Source organism: Oncorhynchus clarkii, chromosome 19 (genome assembly GCF_045791955.1).
Source record: "Oncorhynchus clarkii lewisi isolate Uvic-CL-2024 chromosome 19, UVic_Ocla_1.0, whole genome shotgun sequence".
NCBI lineage: Eukaryota > Metazoa > Chordata > Actinopteri > Salmoniformes > Salmonidae > Oncorhynchus > Oncorhynchus clarkii.
In genome coordinates this window covers 38,229,774-38,256,990 of record NC_092165.1, presented here as the reverse complement: position 1 = coordinate 38,256,990, position 27,217 = coordinate 38,229,774, and the positions used below count along the sequence as shown (strand labels likewise).

General features: G+C 44.4%; 1 protein-coding gene across 8 annotated transcripts in view; it reads right to left on the bottom strand.

Moving 5' to 3' along the window:
• LOC139375134 (bridge-like lipid transfer protein family member 1) overlaps positions 1-27,217 on the bottom strand; it is a 129,452-nt gene that overhangs the window by 54,507 nt on the left and 47,728 nt on the right. For 4 of the 8 annotated variants that reach the window (XM_071116619.1, XM_071116623.1, XM_071116625.1 and 1 more), the window contains exons 30-48: positions 27,042-27,112; positions 20,055-20,225; positions 19,698-19,818; positions 14,304-14,447; positions 14,046-14,176; positions 13,745-13,947; positions 13,351-13,548; positions 13,001-13,212; positions 12,561-12,863; positions 10,352-10,504; positions 9,950-10,190; positions 9,648-9,796; positions 8,022-8,226; positions 7,624-7,791; positions 7,293-7,483; positions 7,040-7,215; positions 6,342-6,915; positions 4,669-4,867; positions 4,296-4,571 (exon numbers count right to left, since the gene is read on the bottom strand). In XM_071116619.1, the coding sequence (XP_070972720.1) occupies positions 4,296-4,571; positions 4,669-4,867; positions 6,342-6,915; positions 7,040-7,215; positions 7,293-7,483; positions 7,624-7,791; positions 8,022-8,226; positions 9,648-9,796; positions 9,950-10,190; positions 10,352-10,504; positions 12,561-12,863; positions 13,001-13,212; positions 13,351-13,548; positions 13,745-13,947; positions 14,046-14,176; positions 14,304-14,447; positions 19,698-19,818; positions 20,055-20,225; positions 27,042-27,112 (3,886 nt within the window). Of the gene's footprint in view, positions 1-4,295; positions 4,572-4,668; positions 4,868-6,329; positions 6,916-7,039; positions 7,216-7,292; positions 7,484-7,623; positions 7,792-8,021; positions 8,227-9,641; positions 9,797-9,949; positions 10,191-10,351; positions 10,505-12,560; positions 12,864-13,000; positions 13,213-13,350; positions 13,549-13,744; positions 13,948-14,045; positions 14,177-14,303; positions 14,448-19,697; positions 19,819-20,054; positions 20,226-27,041; positions 27,113-27,217 lie in introns of all 8 variants that reach the window. The other 4 variants (XM_071116621.1, XM_071116622.1, XM_071116624.1 and 1 more) reach the window with 2 other exon arrangements.

Genomic DNA, 27,217 nt, shown 5'->3' with positions numbered 1-27,217 from the left:
AAGTGCAAAAATCTATTAATCAAAAACAACACTTTGTTTAAGGAGAAGTAACATGCAGTGAAAACAAATATTAAATTTTAACTTTTAAACTTGAACTGAGTAAAAACTCTAAATATGTGATTGCACAGTAATGTTCACTTGTTTGAGGTTGAGGGTGATACTTGGTGGTGTCCCATCTTTTCCACAAGTTCATCAATGTTCGGGGTAAGGCTCTGAGCTGAAGAAATCCTCAGAATTGAGTGGAGGTGTTCAGCAGTAAGTCGACTTCTGTGTGATGTTTTGTTCAGGTTCATCAAAGAAAACAGTTGTTCACACAGGTATGTGCTGCCAAACATAGACAACGTTTGAGCAGCCTGGATGCGCAGCTGGGGCATTGTGCCGGGGAGGAAACGGGCGAACTCCGCAGCACCCACTGCCGCATATTTTGCCCTCAGTGCATCATTGCATTGGAGGTCAATCAACTCCATTTGGAGGTTTGGTGGTGAGCTTTCCACGTCAACAGCAAATGGGTTACCGAGCAGTTCCAACCTGCTTTTTTGTGCTTCAAAGTCAGCAAATCGGCGTCGAAAGTCAGCGGCAAGCATACCTATTTTATCAGCCAACTGTGTGCTCGGGAACGCACTGGTAGAGAGCTTCTCTTTCATGGTCTGGCAGCTGGGAAAGTGGCTCAAATTTTCTTTCCGCATCTGCGTCTCCCACAGAGTCAGTTTGGTTTTAAATGCCTTCACTGTACTGTACATATCAGAGATGACACGATCCCGACCCTGCAGCTGCAAGTTTATTGCATTCAGATGACTCGTAATGTCACACAGAAAAGCCATTTCACACAGAAACATTTCGTCTCGGAGTTGTGTTGTGTCTTTCCCTTTGCTGTCCAAGAACAGACAAATCTCCTCACGAAGCTCGAAACATCTTTGAAGCACCTTTCCCTGGCTTAGCCATCGCACCTCTGTGTGATAAGGCAAATCACCATGCTCCGTTTCTAACTCCGTCAGAAATGCCTTGAACTGGCGGTGATTCAAACCTTTGGCTCTGATAAAGTTAACTGTGCGCGTGATGATGCTCATTACATGCTCCATTTTCAAGGCTTTACCGCACAACGCTTCCTGGTGTATGATACAATGATAAGCTGTCAGCTCACCTGTCGCGTTTTCCTCTTGCATCTTTTCCCGTATCTTCGCCACCAGTCCGCTCCTGTGTCCACACATCGCAGGTGCTCCGTCGGTTGTCAAACCCACGAGTTTTTCCCAAGGCAGCTCCATCTCATTTACACATCTTGACACCTCTTCATACAAATCATGCCCCGTAGTTGTGCCATGCATAGGACGTAAAGCCAAAAACTCCTCTGTCACGCTTAGGTTGGAGTCCACTCCGCGGATGAAAATTGACAACTGGGCAATGTCAGAAATGTCGGTGCTCTCATCCACAGCCAAGGAATATGCAATAAAATCTTTTCCCTTTTTCACAAGCTGCTCTTTTAGATTGATGGACAACTGGTCTACTCTCTCGGCAATGGTGTTTCTGCTCAGACTCACATTTAAAAAGAGTTGCCTTTTTTCTGGGCAAACTTCGTCACAAACTTTAATCATGCAGTTTTTGATGAAATCCCCCTCCGTAAATGGCCGGGCTGATTTAGCGATCTCTTCTGCCAAAATAAAACTGGCCTTGACAGCAGCCTGGCCTTGTGATTTGGCTTTTTTGAACAGAGCCTGTCGAGATTTGAGGCCTCGTTTTAATTCCTCTGCCTTTTGTAGCCTTTGTTCCATGTCCATATTCTTGTTTTTGTCCGCGTGTTTCGTTTCATAATGTCGTCTCAGATTATACTCTTTCAGTACCGCCACACTTTCTCCACACAGAAGACACACAGGTTTTCCAGCTACCTTCGTGAACATATACTCCGACTCCCACCTTGTTTGAAACCCCCGGTTCTCAGTATCCACCTTCCGTTTTGCCATTTTTGATGGGTATCTGAAAGTTAATTTTACTGTGATGCTGACGACTGCTGTGCCAATAAATATTGAAATGAAGCAGCCTACTGCTCGGTGCGTCACCTTTGCATTGTGGGAAATGTAGTATTGGTGCGTGTAAAAGATCTGCGGGCTGCCGGCTTGCTGCGGGCCGGTTCTAATAATAAATCAAGATCATCCCAGGGGCCGTAAAAAACCTTCTTGCGGGCCGGATGTGGCCCGCGGGCCTTGACTCTGACATATGTGGTCTAGGGTGTCAGGTAGGGTGGAGGTGATATGATCCTTGACTAGTCTCTCAAAGCACTTCATGATGACGTAAGTGGGGCTATGGGGCAATAGCCGTTTAGCTCAGTTACCTTAGCTTTCTTGGGAACAGGAACAATGGTGGCCCTCTTGAAGCATGTGGGAACAGCAGACTGGGATAGGGATTGATTGAATATGTCCGTAAACACACCAGCCAGTTGGTCTGCGCATGCTCTGAGGACGTGGCTGGGGATGCCGTCTCGGCCGGCAGCCTTGCGAGGGTTAACACGTTTATATGTTTTACTCACGTTGGCTGCAGTGAAGGAGAGCCCGCAGGTTTTGGTAGCGGGCCGTGTCAGTGGCACTGTATTGTTCTCAAAGCAAAGAAGTTGTTTATTTTGTCTGGCAGCAAGACATCGGTGTCCGTGACGGGGCTGGTTTTCTTTTTGTAGTCCGTGATTGACTGTAGACCCTGCCATATACGTCTCGTGTCTGAGCCGTTGAATTGCGACTCTACTTTGTCTCTATACTGACACTTAGCTTGTTTGATTGCCTTGCAGAGGAAATAGCTACACTGTTTGTATTCGGTCATGTTTCCAGTCGCCTTACCATGATTAAAAGCAGTGGTTCGCGCTTTCAGTTTTGCACGAATGCTGCCATCAATCCACGGTTTCTGGTTGGGGAAGGATTTAATAGTCACCGTGGGTACCACATCACCGATGCACTTGCTAATAAACTTGCTCACCGAATCAGCGTATACATCAATGTTATTATCTGATGCTATCCGGAACATATCCCAGTCCACGTGATCGAAGCAATCTTTAAGCGTGGAATCAGATTGGTCGGACCAGCGTTGAACAAATCTGAGCACGGGCGTTTCCTGTTTTAGTCTCTGTCTATAGGCTGGGAGCAACAAAATGGAGTCGTGGTCAGATTTGCCGGAAGGAGGGCGAGGGAGAGCTTTGTATGCGTTGCGGAAATTAGAGAAGCAATGATCCAGAGTGTTGCCAGCCCGGGTCACGCATTCAATAGGAGCCTTGTTTTCAGATTAGCCTTGTTAAAATCCCCAGCTACAATAAATGCAGCCTCAGGATATGTGGTTTCCAGTTTACATAGAGTCCAAAGAAGTCCTTACAGGGCCGTCGAGTTGTCTGCTTGGGGGGGATATACACGGCTGTGATTATAATCAAAGAGAATTCTCTTGGTAGATAATGCGGTCGGCATTTGATCGTAAGGAATTCTAGGTCAGGTGAACAACAGGACTTGAGTTCCTGTATGTTGTTATCACCACGACTCGTTAATCATAAGGCATACACCACCGCCCTTCTTCACACATCGGCGTGATGTGTGAAGAAACCGGGTGGCTGTACGGACTGATAACGTATCCCGAGTGAGCCATGTTTCCATGAAACAAAGGATGTTACAATCTCTAATGTCTCTCTGGAAGGCAAACCTTGCTCGAATTTCATCTACCTTGTTGTCAAGAGACTGGACATTGGCGAGTAGTATACTCGGGAGCGGTGGGCGGTGTGCCCATCTACGGAGCCTGACCAGAAGACCGCGCCGTCTGCCCCTTCTGCGGCGCCGTTGTTTTGGGTCGCCTACTGGGATCCGATCCATTGTCTTGGTTGGTGGTCCAAACTGAGGATCCGCTTCGGGAAAGTCGTATTCCTGGTCGTAATGTTGGTAAGTTGGCGTTGCTCTTATATCCAAAAGTTCCTCCCAGCTGTATGTGATAAGACTTAAGATTTCCTGGGGTAACAGTGTAAAAAATAATACATAAAAAAACGAAATACTATATAGTTTCCTAAGAATGCGAAGCGAGGCGTCCATCTCTGCCGGCACCAAACACATGTTACATTACTGTAACTCAGTAATATAGCCTATATAACTAAATATTTTTTTTAAAATTAGACATTTATGGATGTTTTCAGATAGGCTATCGTTTTCTCTTCAACCAACCCGCCCGCCACCCACCCTTCATCCACACAGTATTTAATAACCCTAAACACGCCCGCCCCACGGATATAACCTCAGGGACTGCAGGTTATGAGTCAACCCACACATCACTACTAAGAGCCTCACCCTTCATCTTTTCCTTGAGTGTGAAGCTGCCGTGGATCTTCTTCAGCTCTGCCTCCATGGTCAGGCCCCCGATGTCGGCCTCCAGGTGGGTGCGGTTCACCATGCCGATGCCAAACACGATGAGGGTGACGTGCTGTGGCTCAGAACTCACCAGGCTGCGCCGTCTGCCCCCAGCACCTAGCCCAGATGAGGGCTTGTTAGTGGGGGTGGTGGGGTCCTCCTGCTCGTTCTCAAAGATCACCCTGCACAGGGGCTCCGAGGGACTGCGGCCACCGTCTGCACAGATCACACAAAAAATACTTTTAATAATTGATATTTCTAAGTGCCTAGGGGGTAGGGGCTAGAGATGGGTGAGGGGGAGAGAGAGCCTTACCCGAAAGGCAGTTCTCAGGGGAGCTCTTCTCCAGGATACCCGTGGGGTCAGAGATGAGGGAGTAGAAGTTGAGCAGCTTGTACATGTTCTGCCAGCACTCTGCAGAGGGCTCGCTCTGCTCTGACACTGTGATGGAGTCAGAGTCATCCATTTGGATGGCTGTGTGGTCAGCTACGTCCCGAGAGCCCTTCCGCGACACCTTCATCAATTGATTCAATCAATTTACCAATAGAAACAGAGCATACATCATCTGATAGATCACTGACAAATATATACTGAACAAAAATATAAACGCAACATGTAAAGTGTTGGTGCCATGTTTAATGAGCTGACATAAAATATCCCAGAAATGTTCCATACGCACAAAAAGCTTTTCTCTCAAACTTTGTGCACAAATTTGTTGACATTCCTGTTAGTGATCATTTCTTCATTGCCAAGATAATACATCCACCTGACAAGTGTGGCATATCAAGAAGCTGATTAAACAGTATGATCATTACACAGGTGCAGCTTGTGCTGGGGACAATAAAAGGTCACTATAACATGTGCAGTTTTGTCACACAATACAATGCCACAGACAACTCAAGTTTTGAGGGAGTATGCAATTGGCATGCTGACTACTGGAATGTCCAACAGAGCTGTTGCCAGAGAATTTAATGTTAATTTCTCTACCATAAGCCGCCCTCCAACGTCGTTTTAGAGAATTTGGCAGTACGTCCAACCCGGCCTCAACCGGAGACCATGTGTAAGCACACCAGCCCAGGACCTCCACATCCAGCTTCTTCAACTGTGAGATCGTCTGAGACCAGCCCCCCAGACAGCTGATGAAACTGTGGTTTTGCACAACCAAAGAATCTGCTTGTCGTCCTCATCAGGGACTTCACCTGACTGCAGTTCGGCGTTGTAACCAACTTCAGCGGGCAAATGCCACCTTCGATGTCCACTGGCACGCTGGAGAAGTGTGCTCTTCAGGGATGAATCAAGGTTTCAACTGTACCAGGTAGATGGCCGACAGCGTGTATGGCGTTGTTTGGGCGAACAGTTTGCCGATGTCAACGTTGTGAACAGAGTCCCCCATGGTGGCGATGGGGTTATGGTCTTGGCAGGCATAAGCTACGGACAATGAACACAATTGTATTTTATCGATGGCAATTTGAATGCACAGAGATACCGTGATGAGATCCTGAGGCTCATTGTCGCGCCATTCATCCGCCATCACCTTATGTTTCAGCATGATAATGCATGGCCCCATGTCGCAAGGACACACCAAACAATGTAATACAAAATGAATACAAAAATTGAAGCACACTCCCCAGAATATGTTTGGGATGGTCTGGATTGATGTGTACGACAGTGTATTACAGTTCCCGGCAATATCCAGCAACTTCGCACAGCCATTGAAGAGGAGTAGGACAACATTTACCAGTCTCAGTCAACAGCCTGATCAACTCTATGCTCTGCATAAGGCAAATGGTGGTCACACTAGATACTGACTGGTTTCCTGATCCGTGAAATCAATAGATTAGGGCCTAATGAATTTATTTCAATTGACTGATTTCCTTATATGAACTGTAACTCAGTAATATCTTTGAAAATTGTTGCATGTTGCATTTATATTGTTGTTCAGTGTACATACAACATTCCAAAATGAAGACACATACTGGTTGATGTACCTTGGAGGTCCGACGCTCCGAGCGACCCAGTGTGTTGCGTCCCCGGGGCTCCCTCCGACCCAGTGTGTCCAATCCTGAAGGGGGGACATTGGGTGGTTGACCCCCTCCTCCTCCACCTCGCTTGCTTCTCTGAGCCGTGTTCCCGCCGCCAGCCCCACTCCGCCCGGCTCCGTTGATGCTTCCCCGTGAGCTGCGGCTGAAGTCAGAAGAGCGGAAGTGTCGGTAGGGCCTTGCCTTGAAGGTGGGCGTGGGGGAGGCAGAGCCGGCGGTGTAGCGACTCAGCTTGATGTCTGTCTGCGTGGCCTTGATGTCGTCCACCATGGTACTGAACTGGTGGATGAGGCGCACCAGGGCCATGTCCACACGCTGGCTGATGGCCTGGCAGGCGATGGTGAAGTCGCAGTGGAAGGTGTTGTAGTGGCGCCGGTTGAGGTCGTGAAAGGCGAAAGGAACGGCCGTGGAGTTGGGGGGGCCAGTGCTGGTAGACTTCTCCATCAACACAGAGTTTAGACTGAAGGTCTCGATCAGCAGGGCCGGTTTAAACTCCAGCGGAGGGAGGTTAGGCATGCCCTGTCTGCAGGGAGAGATGGAGAGGGGTAGAGAGCAAGATTACTTATGAGTGGTAAATAATGGGACAAATAATAACCAGGCATACAGTATCTTTAGTTAGATAAAAGGTTAATAAAAGGTTAATTTACCTTTTGGAGCGTTTGTTCTTCCGCTCCTTGGACGTATCTGAGTCCACAATGTCTGCTCTGAGACACTCCAAGGTGCCGGAGAAAGAGAGGTGCTCTCCAAAATACATCTTGTAGCTGAGAGGAGTGGTATCCTGCGCCTGGATCCCTGTGTGACTCAGCAGAGGCTTGAACACAACCTGTGTGAATTGAGGAAAGGGAGAGGGAATCATTAGATTTATCACAAACACAAACACCCACACTCTCAACATGTTACCTGTGCGTCAGCGAGCTGCACAGCGGCGGGACACTGATTGCCCTCCTCGATGTCGGCCATCATTATGTCATCCTGGCTGGTGCTGTGCTGAGAGTGCTGAGACTGTGTTCCATCAAGAGTGTTCTGGTCGCTGGACAGCACCGTGTTGAAGTCGGATGCTGATGGGATGGTGGGGAGGTTACCGGTGACGCCTGAGGAGCAATGGGTAACAGACACTTAGGGTGACCTTTTTTGACATTCTTCTACCGTGAGCTTTGGGGTTGGTTAGCGAGCTGCACAGCGGCTTGCTGACCAACATTCGCCCTTAAGATTCCCAAAACATTCCCTCTACCTGTCTGGAGGCTGTTGTGCTGGGATCGGTTGATGGGGGACTCCTGGGGTACAGCGTTCCCTCCGCCCCGGTTGCCCACAGCGTTGGACATCCAGTTGTAGAAGCTGACAGAAGAGGGCTCTGACAGCAGGGGGTGTTCCGTCAATACATCTGGGCCCACACTGTTACCTAAAGGGGGGCACAAACATGTAATGTAATGTTGCAGTCCAATTCTCTACCAATTCTCTATCATTGTGGCTCGAAAAAGATTAGAACTAGTATAAAAATATGGTGGAAATTCCATATAAGCCATACTTTTCGACAATGTTCACACTTTGGGAAGGCAACCCAAGTCTGAACCAGGTGTGGGAAACCCTGGTCTATCCCATGGTAACGTTCTAAGGACTATGGCAGTCTACCTGTGCTCTTGGTGGTGGGATCGTTCCTCTGGGGTGTACCCTCCAGCAGGTTGTGCAGGCTGGGGAAGCTGCCAGTCAGGTAGCTCAACAGACTCTCCTTACGGGGACTGTCCTTGGCAGGCATGCCCACGCGACTCACATGGGCAGGAGAGTCAGCCGCCGTGTCCCCACTGGTGTAGCTCAGGGACTGGTATGGGTGGGAGCCCTGAGGAAGACACACACCCATATTAATAGTGTGAAAACAAATGCTTTCATATGGAATACTAATGGTAAGTGGTACTTCCCTGTCGCCCCTGTCCACCTATATATACTAAACAAAAATGTGACCCGATTCAGGAAACTAGGCGTATGTCGCAAGTCACGACTTCACAGGAGAGCCGTTTGAACGTAAAAATACATTTTTATGAAAATGCGTTTTTTGGCAGAAATACCTTCACGAACATGTGACCTTTCATGTGCCTTAACAACAAACTTGTATGCCATCTGTAAATATTAGTAAAATTGTTAAAATTACAAGCCTTGTTGGTTAAGCCACAGAAAAAGATAACAACCTTCCAACTAGCCATGATTGGCTTAGATAATGAGTGATTCAGGAAAGATAGCTAGCTACATTTTCAGATATTACACATTTTTAATTTTGACAGAAAGTGGTTTCATTTCAAGCTAAAGTGTACTGTTAGCTAGCTAGCTAACATAACGTGGTATATGTACAACACCCGTTGAATATGGTTGGTGTCAGTAAACGTATGCAAAAAAAGTGTAATGAAATTGTTGCCAGCAGAGTTGGTTAGGCTGTTTTCATGTTATCCAGAGGTAAGCAAATCATAAGCCAGAGCGTCAAGTGTGCGCTCCAAGAGCGAAACGAGAAGGGTGGGGATAAAGTTAAGAGGGTGTGAATGATGCTGAATGGGTGTAGACAAAAAATAGCTCTTCACTAGATACCAAAACATTCAAAGGCGATTTTTCTCAAGTGAGTTTATCAACTTTCAAAGCAGAATTACTTTCCCATTGTTCCTCAAATGATATACCATACTTTTATCCAATGTAAAAAAACACAATTTCAAATTTCGCTACATAAGACCGAATTCCAGGTGGTGAGTCACAAATATAAATGCAACAAAATATGCCAGAAATGTTCCATATGCACAAAAAGCCTATTTCTCTCTAATTTTGTGCACAAATTTGTTAACATCCCTGTTAGTGAGCATTTCTCCTTTACGTACAACCGGCCTCACAACCGCAGACCACGTGTAAACACGCCAGCCTAGGACCTCCACATACGGTTTCGTCACCGCCGGGATTGTCTGAGACCAGCCACCCAGACAGCTGAAGAAACTGAGGAGTATTTCTGTATGTAATAAAGCCCTTTTGTGGAGGAAAAACATTTTGATTGGCTGGGCCTGGCTCCTCAGTGGGTGGGCCTATTCCCTCCCAGGCCCACCCATGGCTGCGCCCTTGGGAAATCCATATATAAATGCCTAATGAATTTATTTAAATTGCCTGGTTTCCTTATATAAACTGTAACTCAGTAAAATCATTGAAATTGTTGCATGTTGCGTTTATATTTTTCTTCAGTAGACAATGCAGACAGACAGGTGGATACACAGTTAAGACACACACCTTTACCTTTATTTTGAGGGCAGATTCACTGTGTGTGTGGGACTTGGACAGTTTCCTCATGATCTCCACCCCGCTGACTGGTCCAGATTTGTCTCCTGTGGGCGGGGGGCGACTGCATGCGCCCTCCAGCAGCATGGTGTGTTCACTCACTGTGGCTGGACAGCATTTACAACATGATATAACCCATTGGACCAACATACTGCATGCATTATTGTCATCCCCATCATCAAATTCACTTGTTTTGATAAAGTCTCTGTCGTATTCATTTACCAGAATATTCATAAAAAACTCAGGGAAAAGGTTCTTACCTGCGTCGAACTCGAACTCGGCCCCGTCGGCGCTGGTGTCACTCTGCAGCGCAGCTCCGTTGTCCAGGCCCTGGACCTGGTAGGTCTGCTGCAGGGGAGTCTCCTTGGGTTTGGGCAGCTGGTTGGGCCTCATCAGGCCGATGGCCTTGAAGCCTTGGGTCACCACAATAAACTTCATCCACTGACGGGCCAGGGCTACCAGACCCTTTTTCAGGGTCACCAGGGCAGGCAGCCCGTCATTCTAAAGAGGACAAGATGAGATAGGTTAAAAGGATAATTAGGAGTTAACTTAGGGTAGATCCATGAGAGCTACTTCCAGCCCAGCACTAACAAACCAAATTCAGGCAATCATAGCACAGACTGAAGTTCTCAAGCCTCTAAATGCAAACACACACGTCTCACCATAGTGGCCTCCTCTATCACTGAGTAGTCAGCCTGCTGTAGGTAGCGATGCAGGATGTTACACAGCAGACAGGAGGGGTTCTCGTGGAGGTAGCGTGCTCGCTTGGTCACCCTGTTGTACTTGCTCCGAAAGGGGATGTGGATACTCTTTTTCTGTAGAGAACAAAGGAAAGAAAAGGGAATGTGTCTCATACACTGTGCATTTGGAAAGTATTCAGACCCCTTCGCTTTTTCCACGTTTTGTTATGTTACAGCCTTATTCTAAAAAATTAATTTTTTAAATCATCCTCATCAATGTACACACAATACCCCATAATGACAAAGCAAAAACAGGTTATTAGAATGTTAGCAAATGTATCAAAAAATTAAAACAGAAATCCCTTATTTACATAAGTAATCAAACCCTTTGCTATGAGACTTGAAATTAAGCTCAGGTGCATCCTGTTTCCATTGATCATCCTTGAGATGTTTCAACAACTTGATTGGAGTCCACCTGTGGTAAATTCAATTGATTGGATATGATTTGGAAAGGCACACACCTGTCTATATAAAGGCCCCAAAGCTGACAGTGCATGTCAGAGCAAAAACCAAGCCACGAGGTCGAAGGAATTGTCCGTAGAGCTCTGACACAGGATTTTGTCGAGGCACAGATCTGGGGAAGGGTACCAGAAAATGTCTGCAGCATTGAAGGTCCCCAAGAACACAGTGGTCTCCATCTTAAATGGAAGAAGTTTGGAACCACCAAGATTCGCCCGGCCAAACTGAGAAATTGGGCCTTGGTTAGGGAAGTGACCAAGAAACCGATGATCACTTTGACAGAGCTCCAGAGTTCCTCTGTGGAGATGGGAGAACCTTCCAGAAGTACAACCATCTCTGCAGCACCACCAATGAGGCCTTTATGGTAGAGTGGCCAGACGGAAGCCACTCCTCAGTAAAAGGCACATGACAGCCCGCTTGGAGTTTGCCAAAAGGCACCTAAAGGATTCTCACACCATGAGAAACAAGGTTCTCTGTTCTGATGAAACCAAGATTGAACTCTTTGGCCTGAATGCCAAGCGTCACATCTGCAGGAAACCTGGCATCATCCCTACGGTGAAGCATGGTGGTGGAAGATTCATACTGTGGGGATGTTTTCCAGCGGCAGGGACTGGGAGGCTTGTCAGGATCAAGGGAAAGATGTACGGAGCAAAGATATGGAAGATGGTACTCTTGTCAGATGAGCCAATTTTTTATTTATTTTTGGCCATCAAGGAAAACGCTATGTCTGGCACAAACCCAAAACCTCTCATCACCCCGAGAACTGGGATTCTCATGCTGTGGGGATGTTTTTCATCGGCAGGGACTGGGAAACGGGTCAGAATTGAAGGAATGATGGATGGTGCTAAATACTATTTCAGTCTTCCAGAGATTTGAGACTGGGACGGAGGATCCAATTGAGAATCTGTGGTATGACTTAAAGATAGCTGTACACCAGCAGAACCCATCCAGCTTGAAGGAGCTGGAGCAGTTTTGCCTTGAAGAATGGGCAAAAATCCCAGCGGATAGATGCGCCAAGCTTATAGAGACATACAAAGGTGGCTCTACAAAGTATTGACTTTGGGAGGGTGAAGAGTTATGCACGCTCAAGTATTTTTTATTATTTTGGTCTTATTTCTTGTTTGTTTCAAAATAAAAAAATATTTAGCATGTTGGCATGTTATGTAAATCAAATGATACAAACCCCCCAAAAATCAATTTTAATTCCAGGTTGTAAGACAACAAAATTGGAAAAATGCCAAGGGGGTGAATACTTTCACAAGCCACTGTTTGTAAATGTGATTATTTTTTATTATACATTTCCAAACATTTCTAAAAACCTGTTTTTGCTTTGTCATAATGGGGTATTGTGTGTTTATATTGAGGAGGATTTTTTTTTCTCCATCCATTTTAGAATAAGGCTGTAACGTAACAGAATGTTGAAAAAGTCAAGTGGTCTGAATACTTTCCGAATGCACTGTAGACTCAGAATCACCTTTATTTGCCAAATACATTTACATATACCCTGAATTGACCTGGTAAAATGGTGCTGACAGCAATAGACAAAATATACAGACAGAATATAGACAGACAAATGTACACAATCTACATACAGTATATACACAATACGTGAAAATATAGGACTAATTCATGGATCAAATGCATTGGAGCCCTCAACCTGTGCAGTACTGACCTCCAAGGCTTCAGTCATGATGCAGCCCATGACAGCACACACTCTCAAGGTGCCTTCCATGTCCAGCTTACGCAGAGAAGACTTGAGCTGGTCGATGGGGACCAACCAGGCTCCGATCGCCGGTGTTGCTGTGCTCAGGAGATTCAGCTGCCTGGAGATGGCCTGGGATGGGGAGCGTACGTTGGTTGGGGCAGCGAAGCTGAACCAGATCTCCTTGATGGTGAGCTTCATGCTGCTGGAGTCAGGGGGCGGGGGCATGAGGGGGAGGTCCTTCTTCAGGTCGTCAGACTCCACCCCTTCATCCTGCAAGAGCAATCGACACCACACAGAGGCCAATGAGAGGGGAGCAAGAGAGAGAAGCAAGTGTATATTTTGTCTGAACGCTTTCCGTTACTGAAATAAGGTTGGATCAAGTACAACAGTTGAAAGTGATGAGTTACCTGATCGTCAGAGTCTGAGTTTCCGTTGGCATCAGAGTTGGGGCTTGTGGCGTCGTTAGGCAGGTTGTCATCAGATACATCAGTGCTGTAGCCGCTGCCTGTCTGAGAGCCTGATGAGCCATTGGATTTGGACATGCAAGTGTTCATGCCAGTACCCGACTGCCCCATCATGCCAAACGCACTGTACAGCACTGCACCCGACTGACGTCCACCTGCACATATCCACACACAATCAGGCAAAAGTGTTACAGGGTTGGGGTTAATAACATCAATTCAATCAATTCAAAGTTAATCTAAATTCCAATATGTATATACAGTGCATATGCATATCTTTCGTAATGACAAATTACCTTTGACGGTGAGGTTCTCAATTCCGCACTCAAACATGATCCAGCCCCACTTCTCCAGGGAGGCAGCGGTGCGGACCAGGTCTGCAGCCGCGTAGTTCTCCGTCTCATCCACAAGGGCAAACTCATCTATTTCCTCCAGACTGAACAGTACTTTGGACTTCTCAAAAGGGATGGCCGTGATGGCACATGTCCCTATGTCTTAACCACAGGACAGGAAAAATTAGTACATTTGAAAGTTTTGCTTCACAACTGGCTAACACTTAATATTATATTAGGGCAGAAGTCTCTAACTCCAGTCATGGACAGCCTGCTGGGTGTGAAGGCTGGTGTTTCAAAAAACACATTGTAGAGCATTCATGTGTAGAGCATTCAATAAAAAAGAGCATATTCCCACCTTTGGAATCCAGGCCTCGTAGCTGGCAGTGGATGCGGTGGATGTTAAGCTTGGCAGCAATCTCCTTGCCCTTCTCAATGCCGGCGTTGGAGCGCAGTGAGCCTGAAGACTGTGGCTGCATCTTGGTGGCCGAGGCGTACTTCTCCAAGTTTACGGAGGGACGGCCGTGCTCTGCAGTATTGGGTGTCTCCTCCACTATGCCCCTGTGGAGACAGACAGGAGGGTATGCACAGGGTGTAACTATGTGTGTGTGTGTGTGTGTCTTAAGGAGACAGGTGCAGTCTGGTGGAAATGAGGTTACCTGTTCATGCGAAACTGTGTGGCGATCCTGTCGAAGCAGAGAGCAACCAGAGAGACGTGTGTGATGTGGTTCTTACTGGAGCTGAAGGGAGAACACTCTTCTATAGAGGCCTGGAGCAGACACAGGTTCACCTGCACAGCCAGAGAGAAAGATTTTTGGGGCATTAGAGATGCAACTCTAGGATTCAGCATTGAACTACAGTCAAATTAGTTTAAATTCTGTTTAAGTCCAATACAATTTTCCTGGCACAATTCCTACCTTAGGGATTGACACGTTAGCTTGCAGGCCCTTGATCTTCACGTTGTCTGGTTTGACCTTCAGGTCTGTTTGGCCATGTGGCATGTTGAGGGAGCCTGTGGTACCCTCTGTCTTGGACAGCTTGTGCTCCTGCTTGGCTGAGCTCTATAATGGGGGAAACATTTCAAAACAGGACAATCTTAGGGTAAATCTAAAATTGCACTCTATTCCCTTTACGGGTCTTTCTATAAACTACGGTACCCGTGAGGAATTCCTACGCTGGACAACTTGTAACTGCTGTTGATAAGTTACTGATAATAATCAGCCAATTTTTTTAATGTCACTAATTTAAGGTAAGATGGGTTCATAGCTATTATCAATAAAATTCACGAGTTGATATAAAATATTGACCCTTTATCATGTTTGGTGACTTGATGGATTTGTCCAAAATCATATGACATAAAACATGACTTTTCTGTCCTCGCATTTATGGCAGCGTAAGTTGTCATTATATCATATATTAAGCATTATTCAGTTAAATTAGACATTTAACTTGAACACTGTAAGAATCTTGGATCTAGCTGTCGTACAGTTTTTTGTATAGAGATCTCAGAAATGCAGTGTAACTACATAAAATTCCGTAACATTTCATGTCTCCTTATGTTACAGGGTGAAAACCCAAATCCAAAATAATAAATACAATTGTAAAACCGAACGCTTCTAACCGAAATGGTCACCTTACCTTGATACTTAAAACCTAAATCAATACTGTCATTATAGGGGTTCTTCAATAATTATGAATAATACTTGTTGGATGCGCATTTGGTGTCCAGCTGATTAGTCACGCCATGATATATTCACATATCTGATCCAGGAAGGAATTTTCAGAAGGACAGTTAAGTGACAAACATCTGTTGTGATAGCGCATGTGACGCAACAACAGCCCAGGTGCTGGAAAAAAGGTGCTTGCAAAAAATGTCCTGAATATTTTGGTGTCTGGTTTGTTATGCTGGTGAAGAAAGTTGTGCCTGGATTTACATTGGATCTAATATCCCTACTGAATTGATATTGATCATCTGTTGTTGTCTGCTTGATTTACAGCAGGGTCTCGTTAGATCTAACAGAGAAAGTATCAAGGTAATGTGTTCATGTTTTCTGTGCCTCGGATTAGACACAGAGTCTACTGTGTGCAATTGCATAGGATAGACTATTGCGCAACACCCAACACTATTCCTATGAACTATTCTATATATAATGACAACAAGTGACATAGTCTAGTGCGCTTCTTCACAACATGATCTGGTAATTAAATAACATGACAAATACATTTTGTTTTCCATGTTACACCTGCAATTTTAAACAATACAAGGGGCTTGAAGTAGCCTATTTGTACTTGAATTTGGAGCTCAGAAATTCAAGTATTGGAATAGGCCTACCAAGAATATCAGTAATTTCCTCACTTTGGTCCCCGAAAAGTCCTTATAATTATTATAGCCAATTTGTAAGTTCTCCTGCTCCCTTACATGCTGACCACACCGCTCGCACGTGTCAACAAGCATCTGCTTTACCCACTGCAAGTCCCACCTCTTCCATCTCCTCATTGGTTTTAGGAGCATTGAAACTGAGGTCCACACTCCAGTCCAGTTGGTGGTGGTAATGCACCTTTAAGTTGGTTGCCAACTGCCATAAAGTCCAAAGAAGAAAACGCCTGAAGGAGGAGAGATTACTAGAAACAAACTTGGTTTCCCCTTTTATTTGTGGATTAATTGTCGGAGTAGAGGACCTTGTGCATTTCAGATAAAATAACAACCCAATGTTTATATCCCAGGACAAATTAGCTAGCAACAGCAAGCTAGCTAGCTAAATAACCATAAATGTTTAATGCTTTTCGACATTTAGTGTGGGTGGACAAAAACATGTTACAATTATCCGTGATTTCATTATTGATCAGTGTTGCTCTACTCTGTTGCGCCAAAACCATGTGTGGTTTTTATGAGGATGAAAACATCTAATGCTGGCTTCAACTGGGCTTTCCATACAAATTCCATTAAAAAAGGAACTTTGCTTTTGGTCCCTTTCTCATTATAAATACAGCAATGATGAGATTCAAATGGTGAGATTAATGCTACCGCTATTCATTACTTTATTATGTGTGCCTACACCAGCCATGCACGCATCCAGTCTATTTAGTCAAGCAATGTCCACATTATTCTAAATCAAATCATATTTTAGGTGTAATAATAATTAGAATATCAATGTATTGGCAAGGCCTAACAAATACATTATTCTTAGTGTTAATGGCCCACTTTTTGGGACACTTTTTGCATGCTTTGTGTCAACTCCAATGCTTCCTTGAAAATAAAAGAGCCGCACAATCTAGGAGCTCGGATGCAAAAATGTAATTACTAATTGACTCCAATGCGTCCCACAGTTGTGTCAAGTTGTCTGGATGTCCTTTCGGTGGTGGACCATTATTGATACACACGGGAAACTGCAGCAGCGCCTCGGGATGTAGTTTGTGTGTGGGGGTGCTATAAATCTTTTTGACTATTAAAGGCCCAGTGCTCTACTTTTTAAAATGTTTATTATGATTTTTCAGGGGGTGCTGCAGCCTCTTCAGCACCCCTACTTTCTGCGGCTATGCGCCTGGCTAGGGCTGTTGCGGTCATGACATTTTGCCAGCTGGTGATTGTCATTGAAATAATTGCCGATCTCATGGAAATTGACCGTCAATTAACATTAACATCTCTCCGGCTTCTACTCATAGCCTACAACCCACTGATGCAGACCTTTGGAACATCTACATTTTAAAAAGTCTAAAATAGATGCAATATAGTCTACACCATCACAGTAAATGCATGATTTATTTTAGGCAGGTCTAATGAAACATTTTGATATAAAGAAAATGTATTTCAGAAAACAGGATAGCATATTCTGAGTCATCCTTATGTTAGGCCCTGATCTGGCTATGCCATATGGCTGTGGGCTACACTAGTTCACTTAGCAGGCAAGATTTGCTATTATTTCCCATGGCATTATTTTATATTATTTTATAGCAAGAACCATACAATTGAGCATAGCTGAATAAAATGGAAAGGATATTTTTCCCCGAACGATTTAAGGGCGTGCACACATTCTGTGTTGAGCGGTTTAAAAGAAACAGGTCCAGCTATATTAGAAATCAAAACATATATTCTAAGGCTGCATGATGTGACAAATTATGATTTGAAAAAAGGCATGAAAGAAGTGCTCTGCTCTGTTTCCTGCGCAGGCTAAGATTGGTAGGCTACTAATGACCATCAGAGGCATCAGACCTCAGTTTTGGAGGAGCCTAGTTACAATGACTGAATGGTCACATGGAATTTGACTGCGGCCATGACTCCTGACAGCTAGTGTGGCGGAAATAGGGTCACCATAACAGCCCTACGCCTGGCATCTATTACCATGCCCGGTGCACACACTTCATCAGTCTCTCATTCTCAATTTGACAAGCACTTGATAATATTCTCACACAGTACATTCAATTCAATCTGATCTTTACACATATAGCCTGTGAAATATTTGTTTATATTTAGAATGGCCCACAAAAACAAAAACTCATCCATAGCCTGCCCTTGAATAGTGAATGAAGGTTATGTGCAGTTACTTTTTTAATATGCCAGGTAGGCTACACCGTATGTAAAGCGGATTAATGTACTTCATTTTAAAGAATTCAGCAATAAATATAGCAGCGGGAGAAAGCTGGGATCCGCTTTTATTAAATAGTGGCCAGTCAAAACTCAGTTCACGCGCGACTGGGCTTATAAGAACATTTTTCACTAGACTCTGTGGGCTATGGGCTCTCCAAGCATGTTCCAGGTGTCTTGGGCCTATAGGATACGTTTGAAGTTATTTGGCCATTTCAGTTGTAATACTAACCTTAGCAAAACATATAGGCCTATGGGCTAGGTCAAATGATGCACACAAATATGATTTGAAAGTCGCAAAAAAATTCACAGGTTATAATATTCTCACCATTCAGACTATTCTCAATTTAATCTTGTCTTTATATATACTAAACAATGTGTGTGAAATTAGTTCTGATTTAGAATGGGCCATTATCATGCACCAGTCAGAACAGGAGCAGGGTAAAAACAAAAATCCGTATGCACTTGAATAGAAAATGGAGGATGCTTTTCCTGCGGTTAATTTTCATGCCAGCCAGGTAGGCTACTTTGGTTGTAATGTGAAGCAATGTGCTTAGCAATAGAATGTTGAGAAATAAATATAGTTGGCATCTCCCAGTGGTCACCAACCTTTTCTAAGTCAAGATCACTTTCGCAGTCAAAAAGCAAGCTGAGATCTACCGTTTGGATTTTTTTAAAACACGACTTAAAAAACGTAACATTAAGCTAATAAAAACAGCTCTGTATGTATGGGGTTTGAGCAGTAGGCCTAATACATTATCACAGCATATTGGCTGTATGCCTGGCCTGGTAATATTGTTCTTCTCTAACCATATTATATTTCAAAACTCAAGCTTTGATTAGAAAATAGATCAGTTGGTGTAGCACTTGCGCGGCACAGCTGAACCATTTAAAAAAATAAAATAATTTGCAAATAATTAGCTTTTTTACACTAGGTCAATCATGACGTCAGTGTTCTTCAGGTCGGAAAGTCGGCGGTCTAGAAAGATGCCATAGTTTCTGACTTGGAATTCCGAGTTGGATGACCATTCAAAACTAATGACCATCAGAGGCATCTGAGCACAGTTTTGAAGAAGCCTAGTTACCGTGACTGAACATTCAAATGGTATTTGGCTGTGGTCATGACGCCTGACTGCCGGTGTGGCGGTAATATGGTCACCATAACAGCACTATGCATGGCATCTACAACCATACCTGGTTCAAACGACACTTAAATCTTTTGTTTTGCCAATTCACCATCTGAATGGCACACATACACAATCCATGTCTCAATTGTCAAAAATCCTTCTTTAACATGTTTCCTCCCCTTCATCTACACCGATTGAAGTGGATTTGACAAGTGACATCACTAAGGAATCGTAATGTAGCTTTCACCTGGATTCACCTAGTCACAGTCTGTTATGGAAAGAGCGGTGTCCTTAATGTTTTGTACACTCAGTGTAAATTGTAATTATTGAGGACCTTGAAAATGTAAATGAAGTACTTGAAAAAGCCCCTGAATGTCCTTGGCCAATGTTGTTGTATAGGTGGAGTTATGGGTCCATTTGTATATATTCACTTTTATTCCTCTAAGTACACATGTGGGACTGCATGAAAATCATGTTTATTTTTGTTTCAAACCATTAAGAAATGTTGATCCCAATGTCACACATTGGCCACATTATTTATAGAAAGACCCTTATAGTGCTCTACTTTTAGCCAGATTTACTCCTTGGTGAGATTTACTTACGGATTCAGTCACAGTGGACTTGCTGATCTGATAGGCTTCGTTTAGGACCATCCCATGCAGGTCATCCAGAATGGCTGCAGGGTGACGTATACTGACGTAGTGGACCATAGACTCAATGTATCTGTAATAACACCTCATACATTGTCAATGGCATTAGCAATATATATTCCTGTAATATGACAAGGAGACTTGTTGGGCACAGCTGCTGTGGGGAGACACTGATTGCAGATGGAAAGGCAATATGTTTAGAATTTTCTATGATGAGCTGGTCTATAAGATTACCTATAACAGTATTTTTACACAAGCCTTTGGTGGCTATAGCATACAAAAACTTAATATAAACCCAGTTGATGTTACCTGTCCAGAGCTTCAGCCACTAGAGGGGTGAGCACCACATTGATTGCCCCTTTCACTTCCACGATGGCGGTGGTTCTGGTCTGGGAGAGGGGCTGCTCCAAGGTCCAGTCCTCAATGGTGGTGTCATCTGTGTTCTCCATCGCCTTCTTATCCAGAGGAGTGTACGGTTGGCTATAGTCACATAGAGAGAGATGCAGTTACAGATCTGTGTGTGAGAAACACACAGAGCAGACCATAGAGATTCTATTAAATTAGTTCTATATGTAATTATATGGAGCAGACATACATACACTGAGTGTACAACAACATAAGGCACACCTTCCTAATATTGAGTTGCGCCCCCTTTAGTCCTCAGAACAGCCTCAATTCATCGGGGCATGGACTCTACAATGTGTCGAAAGTGTTTAACAGGGATGCTGACCCATGTTGACTCCAATGCCTCCCACAGCTGTGTCAAGTTGGCTGGATGTCCTTTGGGTGGTGGACAATTCTTGATACACATGGGAAACTGTTGAGCGTGAAAAACCCAGCAGTGTTGCAGTTCTTGACAAACTCAAACCGGTGCGCCTGGCACCTACTACCTTGTTCAGTGTTGTAGAGTCCAGTCTGGAGACCACATATTGAGTGTCTCAGTCTTGTGTCGGTGTCTCGGTCTTGTCTCGGTGTCGGATACATTTTCACTTCCCAGGACCAGCCGAGACCAGCGGAATAAAACTCATTATCATCATCTTCCATTCAGTCAGTGCATCAAAGCGCTTCGCTAGGCCAAATATAATACATACTCTCCTTTCTTGAAACATTAATATCTTATCGCCTATTGAAACCTGTGATTCCTACTTTACTCGTAACATTACTGTCCTTTACTTTCATTGAAAGATTTCCTCAAACTTTGTCCGAATTTCCTTGACTCGCTGGTAGGGAAGAGTCGGGAAATTGTTGGAAAGTTGCATGCTCACTATTAGTAAGGGGAGACGGGGAAATTATAACCATCTTTATATCTATAATAAACATGTTTGCGCAGTGGCAAACCTATTGGATCTAGGCCTTCAGTGTGTGACATGCTTGTGATGCTGAAAGGACAGCAATCGTAATACCAGCACACATGTAAGAGAGTGCACATTTTGTAAAACACAAAGTGTCAGTGGTGTAGTGGAGACTATTATTGCAGGTATAGGCCTTATACCCACTTTGTTTTTCAGTGGGCATTGTGTATACTCACTTTTTAATCCCTACTTTTGCATATCAAAGTAGTGTAATGGAGGTATACGACTTATTCATTATGTACAGTCGTGGCCAAAAGTTGAGAATGACACAAATATTATTTTTCACAAAGTCTGCTGCCTCAGTTTGTATGATGGCAATTTGCATATACTCCACAATGTTATTAATGGCAAAGTCAATCTTTGCCATGCAAATGAACGGAATCCCCCAAAAACATTTCCACTGCATTTCAGCCCTGCCACAAAAGGACCAGCTGACATTATGTCAGTGATTCTTTCGTTAACACAGGTGTGATTGTTGACAAGGACAAGGCTGGAGATCACTCTGTCATGCTGATTGAGTTTGAATAACAGACTGGAAGCTGCAAAGGGAGGGTGGTGCTTGGAATCATTGTTCTTCCTCTGTCAACCATGGTTACCTGCAAGGTTACCTGCAAAATCATTGCTTTGCACAAAAAGGGTTTCACAGGCAAGGATATTGCTGCCAGTAAGACTGCACCTGAATCAACCATTTACCAGATCACCAAGAACTTCAAGGAGAGCGGATCAATTGTTGTGAAGAAGGCTTGCTCAGGAATGGCAGTAGGCAGGTGTGAGTGCATCTGCACGCACAGTGAGGCAAGGACTTTTGGAGGATGGCCTGGTGTCAAAAAGGACAGCAAAGAAGCCACTTCTCTCCAGGAAAAACATCAGGGACAGACTGATATTCTGCGAAAGGTACAGGGATTGGACTGCTGAGGACCGTGGTAAAGTCATTTTCTCTGATGAATCCCTTTTCCAATTGTTTGGGGCATCCGGAAAAAAGCTTGTCGGGAGAAGACAAGGTGAGCGCTACCATCAGTCTGGTGTCATGACAACAGTAAAGCATCCTGAGACCATTCATGTGTGGGGTTGCAAGGGAGTGGGCTCACTCACAATTTTGCCTAAGAACACAGCCATGAATAAAGAATGGTACCAACACATCCCCCAAAAGCAACTTCTCCCAACCATCCAGGAACAGTTTGGTGACGAACAATGCCTTTCCAGCATGATGGAGCACCTTGCCATTAGGCAAAAGTGATAACTAAGTGGCTCGGTGAACAAAACATCAATATTTTGGGCCCATGGCCAGGAAACTCCCCAGACCTTAATACCATTGAGAACGTGTGGTCAATCCTCAAGAGGTGGGTGGACAAACAAAAACCCACAAATTCTGACAAACTCCAAGCATTGATGATGCATCAGTCAGGATGTGGCCCAAAAGTTAACTGACAGCATGCCAGGATGGATTGCAGAGGTCTTGAAAAAGAAGGGTCAACACTGCAAATATTGACTCTTTGCATCAACTTCATGTAATTGTTAATTAAAGCCTTTGACACTTATGAAATGCTTGTAATTATACTTCAGTATTCCATAGTAACATCTGACAAAAATATCGAAAGACACTGAGGCAGCAGACTTTGTGAAAATTAATATTTGTGTCATTCTCAAAACTTTTGGCCACGACTGTAGTATAATAGTGAAATCATGCACAAAGTAGCCTACACAATCACAAAGCGAGCAGTACACATAGCCTAGTGTCAATGGAATATCATCTGCAGGCAGGAAGAGCGTGCAGCTCTCAACTGGTTGTCGCATTGAGCAGCTCACAGAAGAATGACATCAGTAACTCCTGATATCTACCAGTAAATGCCAACTAAGGCAACAATGGGTAGGCAAACCAGGTATTGAAAAAGTTGTTCCATGGTCTTGGTTAGATGCGTAATTCAGTCATCATGATAATTTCTAAAGGCTTAACCAAAAAACCTTTCCAGTTAAAAGTTCACTGCAATGTAGGCCTACCTGACAGAATTATATAATGCTGAGTTGTATCAATGGGGAGGGCATTTGTTTTGCTCAATTGAATTAAAGGGCAACTACACCCTATATAATTGTTTTAATGTTGGGAACAATGTTTTTCCTGATGTGGTTAAAGCATTGTTGTGGACTTAGAACATCACATTCTTGTAATTTTTCTAATTTTTTCTTATTATCTTGAGAGTGAAAATCTGAAATCGATAGGAAAACATAGAATTTTTCACACAGGACCCACTTCTCCTTTACCACTGCATAAGGCCAATAGAATGTTAGCAGTCCATTCACTCATACATAATAAGCCAGTAGGTCCCAATCATAGGAATACAAAAACACAACCATTAGGCTAAGCATTTCCCAATCAAAATGTACAACTATTACTTCCCATTGCAAAACACATTTCACGTTTATCACACAAAGTAACCGGTGAACTACAGTTTAAATATAACTATGTTTCACACTCACTTAAGTTATTAATGGCTAACAACAATAAAAACTAGTTTCACTCAGCAGATGATCCTTTGAAACCTATCTTCTTGTTGAAAGTTATTCTTGTAAAAGGAGAACCTAACAAATTAGCAAGAACATTTGATAACTTTGATAACTTTGATAACACCTGCTGCAGCTGCTACAAACTAGCCTACAACAAAAGCTAGCTAGCTAGACCGTGGGAAAACTACTGCTCGATATTGCACAGTGGCCTGTTGGCCTTCGAAAAGGCAGAAGTTTCCATACGTTTTTGTAAAAGCAGTTCCACCCATTACAAGTCAATGTGATTGGTTGATTCCACTCCAAAACTTTGCCCTAATACAGTTGAATGGCAGATGCCTGGGTCTAATTCCTGAATTCTGATTGGTTAAAAGCAAATTCTAGCCGGTGCCTATTCCACAAGTTACCACAGGCTAAATCTATGACAATAAAATGCCTATATACTCTGTTCCATCTGACTGTGCAATCCACTGTCTCATCAGCCCAGCCAGGCATTCATTTATAAACAATTTATGAACTACACTGCTCAAAAAAATAAAGGGAACACTTAAACAACACAATGTAACTCCAAGTCAATCACACTTCTGTGAAATCAAACTGTCCACTTAGGAAGCAACACTGATTGACAATACATTTCACATGCTGTTGTGCAAATGGAATAGACAACAGGTGGAAATTATAGGCAATTAGCAAGACACCCCCAATAAAAGAGTGGTCCTGCAGGTGGTGACTACAGACCACTTCTCAGTTCCTATGCTTCCTGGCTGATGTTTTGGTCACTTTTGAATGCTGGCGGTGCTTTCACTCTAGTGGTAGCATGAGACGGAGTCTACAACCCACACAAGTGGCTCAGGTAGTGCAGCTCATCCAGGATGGCACATCAATGCGAGCTGTGGCAAGAAGGTTTGCTGTGTCTGTCAGCGTACTGTCCAGAGCATGGAGGCGCTACCAGGAGACAGGCCAGTACATCAGGAGACGTGGAGGAGGCCGTAGGAGGGCAACAACCCAGCAGCAGGACCGCTACCTCCGCCTTTGTGCAAGGAGGAGCAGGAGGAGCACTGCCAGAGCCCTGAAAAATGACCTCCAGCAGGCCACAAATGTGCATGTGTCTGCTCAAACGGTCAGAAACAGACTCCATGAGGGTGATATGAGGGCCCGACGTCCACAGGTGGGGGTTGAGCTTACAGCCCAACACTGTGCAGGACGTTTGGCATTTGCCAGAGAACACCAAGATTGGCAAATTCGCCACTGGCGCCCTGTGCTCTTCACAGATGAAAGCAGGTTCACACTGAGCACATGTGACAGACGTGACAGAGTCTGGAGACGCTGTGGAGAATGTTCTGCTGCCTGCAACATCCTCCAGCATGACCGGTTTGGCGGTGGGTCAGTCATGGTGTGGGGTGGCATTTCTTTGGGGGGGGGGGGCCGCACAGTCCTCCATGTGCTCGCCAGAGGTAGCCTGACTGCCATTAGGTACCGAGATGAGATCCTCAGACCCCTTGTGAGACCATATGCTGGTGCGGTTGGCCCTGGGTTCCTCCTAATGCAAGACAATGCTAGACCTCATGTGGCTGGAGTGTGTCAGCAGTTCCTGCAAGAGGAAGGCATTGATGCTATGGACTGGCCCGCCCGTTCCCCAGACCTGAATCCAATTGAGCACATCTGGGACATCATGTCTCGCTCCAACCACCAACGCCATGTTGCACCACAGACTGTCCAGGAGAATGCCCAGGCATTGTAGGGAGGTCATACAGGCACGTGGAGGCCACACACACTACTGAGCCTCATTTTGACTTTAAGGACATTACATCAAAGTTGGATCAGTCTGTAGTGTGGTTTTCCACTTTAATTTTGAGTGTGACTCCAAATCCAGACCTCCATGGGTTGATCAATTTGATTTCCATTGATAATTTTTGTGTGATTTTGTTGTCAGCACATTCAACTATGTAAAGAAAAAAGTATTTAATAAAAATATTTCATTCATTCAGATCTAGGATGTGTTATTTGAGTGTTCCCTTTATTTTTTTGAGCAGTGTATAACCATCACATTTACATACGCATTCAGACCCTTTACTCAGAACTTTCTTGAAGCACCTTTGACAGCGATTACAGCCGCGAGTCTTCTTGGGTAGATCCTCGCAAGCTCTGTCAGGATGTATGGGGAGCATCGCAGCACAGCTATTTTCAGGTCTCTCCAGAGATGTTCGAGTACAGACTCTGGCTGGGCCACTCAAGGACATTCAAAGACTTGTTCTGTCTTGGCGGTGTGCTTAGGGTCGATGTCCCGTTGGATGGTGAACCTTTGCCCCAGTCTGAGGTGTCTGGAGCAGGTTTTCATCAAGGACCTCTCTATACTTTGCTCAGTCTATCTTTCCCTCAATCCTGACTAGTCTTCCAGTCCCTGCCGCAAAACAAATCTCCACAATATGATGCTGTCACCGCCACAGGGATGGTGCCTAGTTTCCTCCAGAGGTGACGCTTAGCATTCAGGCCAAGAGTTAAATCCTGGTTTCATCAGACCAGGCAATCTTGTTTCTCATGGTCTGACTGTCTTTAGGTGCATTTTGGGAAACTCAAAGTGGGTTGTCATGTGGAGAGCTGCAGAGATGGTTGTCCTTCTGGAAGGTTTTCCCATCTCCACAGAGGAACTCGGGAGCTCTGTCAGAGTGACCATCAGGTTCTTGGTCACCTCCCTGACCAAGTCTCTTCTCCGATGATTGCTCAGTTTGGCCGAGCAGCCAGCTCTAGAAAGAGACTTGGTGGTTTAAAACTTCTACCATTTAAGAATGATGGAGGACTCTGTGTTGTTGGGGACCTTCAATGCTGCAGAAATGTTTTGTTACCATTCCCCAGATCTGTACCTCGCCAGAATCCTGTCTCGGGGCTATACAGACAACATCATGGCTTGGTTGTTGCTTTGACATGCAATGTCAACTGTGGGACCATATATAGACAAGTGTGTGCCTTTCAAAATCTTGTCCAATCAATTGAATTTACCGCAGATGGACACCAATCAAGGAGTAGAAACATCCCAAGGACAATAAATGGAAACAGGATGCACCTGAGCTCAATTTCAAGTCTCATAGGAAAGGGTGAATACTTTTGTAAATAAGGAATTTCTGGGGGGTTTTAAACCTGATTTGGCTTTGTCATTATGGGTACTGTGTGTAGATTGATGAGGGAAAAAACATATTTTATACATTTTAGAATGAGATTGTAACGTAACAAAATGTGGAAAAAAGGGAAGGGGTCTGAATACTTTCTGAACGCACTGTACACTGATTGAAGTGGATTTAACAGGTGACATCAATAAGGGATCCTAGCTTTCACCTGGACAGTCTATGTCATGGAAAGAGCAGGAGGTCCTAATGTTTTGTACACTCAGTGTATATGATGCGCACACGCACACACACACACAAAGCCTAGCAAAATAAATTTGAAATACTTGTTTATGTCTTCCATCAACGAAAGACCTCTGTCTAGTAGAGAGCTGGCAGAGAGGCCTTGTTTAACCACCTACAACATAAGAGAAATGGTTAAGACCTCAGGGTACTCCACAGATGAACAGACACACACAGTAACACACAAACACACACACACACACTGTCTATATAGAATGTG